A 5349-nucleotide genomic window follows, 5' to 3' on the forward strand; every position below is an offset into this window, starting at 1 on the left:
TATACCATTGCACAGGCATGGCGATTAGCACGATTCAAAATGAGAGAAATTGGCCCCCCATCCCCTTGAAAAGCTTGCACGGAAAGTCTTGCCTTGCCTTGCATTTAGATCTCAATAAACAGCCATAGCACAAACAAGGAGAGCTCTCTTATTCCCAAAATGCTTGGTCCTGACCCACGCAATAAGGTCTGGGCAGGCTGATCATTGTGTCTGCTGAATTTACACAAATTTATTCACAGTGAGATTATTCCAGGGGGCAGGGTTTGTTGCAGATTTATTATGTATTTTAAGTAGTTCTCTTCTCTCCATCCTTTTTCCATTGATGTCCTTGGATTAACAGGTAGCAGAAATAACCCTTTTCAGCTTTCCCTTTTCCCAGCCCAACAAGCCCAAAACTCAGGTTGTTCTTTCCTGTGTTCTTTCTTTCTCTTGTTTTGTGCAGAGTGTTCTCAACAGGGGGTAACAGTGACACTCGCACAGCATTAGCTCTCTGACAAATGCTTCACCACATATATGTTGGGATCGCATTAGCCCCCTGACCCCCCTGGCTGCGTTGCTGTCAGTAACCAGGTGTTGACTGACCGATGAACACACTCAAGGCTTTCTTCTCTTCAGATATTTCCAGCCAATGAGCTCCCAATTTGTAACAGAATTTCTCATAATTGATGTAATTGATTATTAGCACACAGCGTGCTACATTTCACCAAGTTTCTGCAATTAGGGTTCTGAAGACCATCCAGTTCTTTCTATGTGATGCCTCAGACTCTATTCATTTTTATTGAATTTATTAAAGCTGCTGAATTTTAGCCCATTTTGATTTGCTTTGCCTGAGTCTAAATTAACAGTTAAGCTTCCAATTATGTACCACTACAACCAACTCAGTCTGAGGAATCAGTGATATCTATTTGTAAATTCATGCCTGTGTTTGTATGCGTAACCCTCTACCCCTGTATTTTATGCATACTCAGAATAAGATGCCATCAAACATGACAAAAGATTATCTGATGAACCATTCAGCTATAATGCTTATCTAAATTGAATGCTGTGTAAAATAAATTACAGTTTGCTAAAGAAAATGAAACATATTTTACCTTACACTAAAAATTGCATTTACTCCCCAAATCAATCATGTCTCTAAGGTTGATGAATAAACGAAAATCTCTGCTCCTGTAAGCACCAGACTCTGAGTTGGAAGGTAGAGACAGATAGCTTCTGCACTTGTTTATTTTTATCTGTGGAATGATTCCTCTCTTGAAAGAAGGCATTTATGCCCACGGCATCTATATACTTTTTTGCTGCACTTTCTGCAATTTCTTTCTTTTGTAGTTGTTCTGTTTTCATCAAGTATTTCTGAAGAGTACATGCAGTCCTTGTGAGGGGTAAGGTGAAGTGGCAGGTAGCGTGATGCCTTCTGGGTTCTTGTCTGAAACAAATCTGCACAAGCAGCGAGGTGGGGCTTTCTAAAGGGACATGTAACTTGAGGCATCTTGCCAGCAAGTGTATTCCTTGTAGAGAGAGTGCCACGAGACTATTCTTAATTATCTCAGTTCAGTGTTACCCCAAAGCACTCAGCTCTTGAGAAATTCTCTGCCAAAGTCACTTTGAAAATATTCTTTTTTTATTGAGTCATTTGTTCTTCTGTTTTGAATCGGGGCCTGTGGTTTGAGAGAGGATTTTCCTGATTTCCTGCATCTTGTAGTGTCAAGAAAATATGAAATCTTAATAAGCATAAAGCTTTCTGGTATTCAAATGTCAGAGACTGAACTAAAATAAGTACTGGACTTGCTTTTACTTCTCCTTCTTATGTGCCCTTCTTAGAGATTGCTATCAATAGGGGTTGGCTCCTTGCAATAGCCAGTATTCTAAAAACGTATTGTGTAAGTCTGCTTCTGTAATGATATTTTTGTGCATGATTCCCACTAAAACAATTCATATTTAAATGTCCAGGCAATTTGTAGACTATGGACCTTCATTCATTCATGCCTTGCAAGTCTTAGATATGGGTACGAACTAAGGTCTTTTTGTTCTGTGGAAGACAAATCAACCTGTATCATATCAAAAGGTCTGATTATTTTTCTGTGAAAGATATCTTTCAAAAAAAGCCCCAAACCTACAAGCAACCAGGCAGTGGCTACCTTTATTTTTTTTTTAACTGATAATGTCTGCACCTGTAAGCGCTTGGTCAGCAGCACGCAGGAGGATGCAAAACGCTTCTAGGTAGGCTTTTACTTGCTATTCTTCCATGGTTGCAATGTAGAATATTGCACTCTATTATTAGAGTATATCTATGCAGTGATTTAGATGTTAAATTTTGCTGTCTTGCATTATTTTTTTTCAAAGTAAAAACAAAAAAGAAGACAGAAATTTCAAAGGCAAAACCAAGATGAAAGACAAAATACTGCTTTACACTTTTAGCAACAGATGGAAATCCGGACTGAAAGAATTGGACTTCAATTAAATCAAAAAATGTCCAAGAGCAATTAAATTGCTTTCTCATTCAGATTTTATTTGAACCTGTCACAGAAAGAACACATTTTCTATTCTCTTGAATTAATGTATTAGTTTGAAAAGTATCTTAGTCCTATGCTGTTTGATGTGACTTCTCTGAGGGATACGTACCTGATTTTTCATGCTTCCTGGGAATCTATAATAATATAGGATTTTATGTCCTAATAGTCATGCATACAAATATCTTTGGTTGCTGTGGGAGTGTTGGAAGGATCTCACGGATGCATCTTGAAGTGTTACAGCAGATGAAAAACACATCTTCTCGTGGGCTGTCACAGACAAACCAGCTGGGTGCCCTCTTCTTCTTGCATTCAGACTCTCGCTCTGGGCGTTCGGACCTTGATACTGACTTTTGCCACCTCTCCTACCTCCCTGGGGTCTTTCACAACAACTCTGTCATCATTAAGCATCTAAAGAGTCAACAGATGCAGAGCAAGTTGCAGACATGGAATAAGAATAAGAAACATACTGGAGTCAGATGAAATTCCCTAAATTGCTCTCCCAAGAGCCAAAGAAGGACTGTGCAAGTGTTTTCCAGACTAATGGAAAACCTCAGCTTTTTCTGTTTCTTCACAACAAAAGTTTTGGAGAATATAAAAAGGTAGTAAAATGCTGTTTCCTGCACAATAAGAAAGCAGGATAGAAAATGAAATAAATTATTTATTTCTGTACTAAAGCACTTGGAAGGGATGCAGAAAAAACTGGTGTGAGACCAGTTAAACTCACATGAGGAATGGCATCACAATTATGTCCAGAGAAAAAAGGATATGAACAACATGTAAGTGGTGCAAATACAATAATGAATGAAAGAAACAAAAAAGATTGTTTCTTTGAAAATAAATGGGTAATGATGTCATTTAAGGCTGGAGTCCCACTCATGCATATGCTTAATTTAGATAGGATAGTTCATGTGGTGACTCCAGTGAATAATATGTAAATTTTAGTGGTATTGTGTCATGTTAAATTTGCAAATCAAAGTACTGCTTAGAAATGTTATCTGATTTCCAGGTATTAAGTCTACAAACTCCATTAATTGTTCAAAAGTAGGTAGCCAGTGTATAAGCATCAGATGAAAAATTTAAAAACCAAAATCTATACCACTATGAGGCTTAAATACCGCAGTTCGCTTTGGGGAAAGTTATAATATGCCCACAAGAAAAAAATGTTGTCTAGTTCTTATATAGAATCTGTCCAAGGTGGCGGCTGTAAAGGTTGGCGTAGATTCATTGTTTTAATCAAGCTGTTACCCAAATTTAGACATAACAGAACTTTATAGTAATAAAAAGAGAAATCTTATTTATTTTCCTGAGAACATAAAGCCCCACGATTTTATGTATCTCCTACTTAGGAAAAAAGATTTTTGTAATATAGGTAATTATAAATAAATTTTATTCAGTTCTTGTTTTGCAGGGAACAAACTCATTGGAAAGGTTCATCATAATAAAAAAAAACCACCCTATTTAAACTGACTCCACTTAAGTAAGAATGCAATTTTTTTACCAAGAGGAAACAAACACACTTGCCATACAGCTGGTTAGAGTGTATTATCATACAAACACACCCGTGTGAGAGCGTTTGTCCTTAAACTTGAGAACAGTGTGGTGGGAGGATGCTCCGAGGGCTGGAGGAAGGGGATGCCCAACTGTTTCAGGTGCTGTGCAGCAAAGCTCTGCCTGATGGCCGGTGCTCTGTGGACCCTACCATGAGTTTACAAGACTGCACAGTCAACAGCTAATTTTTTCTAAATGTAATTTGAGGTTTATGGTTTCACTCAGGTTTTCTTCCAGGTCTGAGGTTGTCTAAAGATGTGTATGGTTCCCTGTGTAATTTAAACAACATGGATGATTTACACAGGGCAAGAGCCAGGGAAACGCTGCTGTTTGGGCAGCGAGATTGATCTGTGTGGATGAAGTGCCCCATATGGCAGCTCCCGTAGGGTCTCCAAAAGAGTGCTCAGAGCCTTTGTCAGAGAAGCACATGAGGATCTGCACAAGTGATGCACCACGGGGTCTGGGAGGGGCTGGAAAATGTTTCATTAAAACAGTAGCCCAGAAATAAATGACTGTCTGGATGTGTCACGTGGGACCCTTGCAGGGACCCTGGGGTGCCACTGACACACCAAGGTAGGACAGCAGGGAAATACGTCACGGGAAGGTGAGGATGAGCTGCAGGGACAGTGTGGTTGGGAGGACTGGTGTGAGCTGAGAAGTGGGCCAGGAGAGGTGGGAGGCAGTAATCCAGCCCTTCAGTCCCCTCTTCTCTGGTTACGACTTCTTAAATGGTTGTGCTTGAAACCCAGATATAATTATAGAGAGTGATGGTGGTGTGTTCTCATTGGAAAAGTGCCTGTGTTTTCATTTTAAGTAGGGTCCCTGCTCTGTAATTACCTGTAATTTATCAGTTATATGAGACATGGTATAGTAGATGACTTCTAGTGACTCCTGAAAAATAGAGAAGACTCTGACTAGACACCATTTACATTGTTTTTTGCCATTTGGAGTACATACGTATTACAGCTTGCTTGAAAACCAAGATGAGCCCTCATAACAGTGGCACACAAACCCCTCGTACTGAGTTTGGCACCAGCAGTGTACGATTGCTGAAGCTGCAGTGCCGATCCAAAATATATGCGCTGCTCAACAGCAGTGAGGTGTGGGCTTTTTGCAGTCTGTGTCTCTCCGTTCATGGTGCATGGGGCTTGTGTGGGACCTCTGCTTTCCTCGGTACATGTCCCGGCGTAGCTTTGTGGAGCATCGTTTGTGCTAGATGTATTCTGGTTTGGACAGGACCTGCATCTCCTGCCCTCCATCACTCCTTTCCCGGAAAGTCCCTCCCAGCCTA

At 40.0% G+C, this 5349-nt stretch overlaps 1 protein-coding gene across 1 annotated transcript in view; it reads right to left on the minus strand.

Annotated features, from left to right (window-relative positions):
* Window positions 1–5270: 5270 nt before the first annotated feature.
* Window positions 5271–5349, minus strand: part of NPSR1 (neuropeptide S receptor 1) — a 61092-nt gene continuing 61013 nt past the window's right edge. Inside the window, exon 8 of the mRNA XM_009886207.1 lies at window positions 5271–5346. Coding sequence (XP_009884509.1) covers window positions 5271–5346 — 76 coding nt within the window. The remainder of the gene's footprint in view (window positions 5347–5349) is intronic.

Source organism: Charadrius vociferus, unplaced genomic scaffold (genome assembly GCF_000708025.1).
Source record: "Charadrius vociferus isolate BGI_N301 unplaced genomic scaffold, ASM70802v2 scaffold545, whole genome shotgun sequence".
Taxonomy (NCBI): Eukaryota; Metazoa; Chordata; class Aves; order Charadriiformes; family Charadriidae; genus Charadrius; species Charadrius vociferus.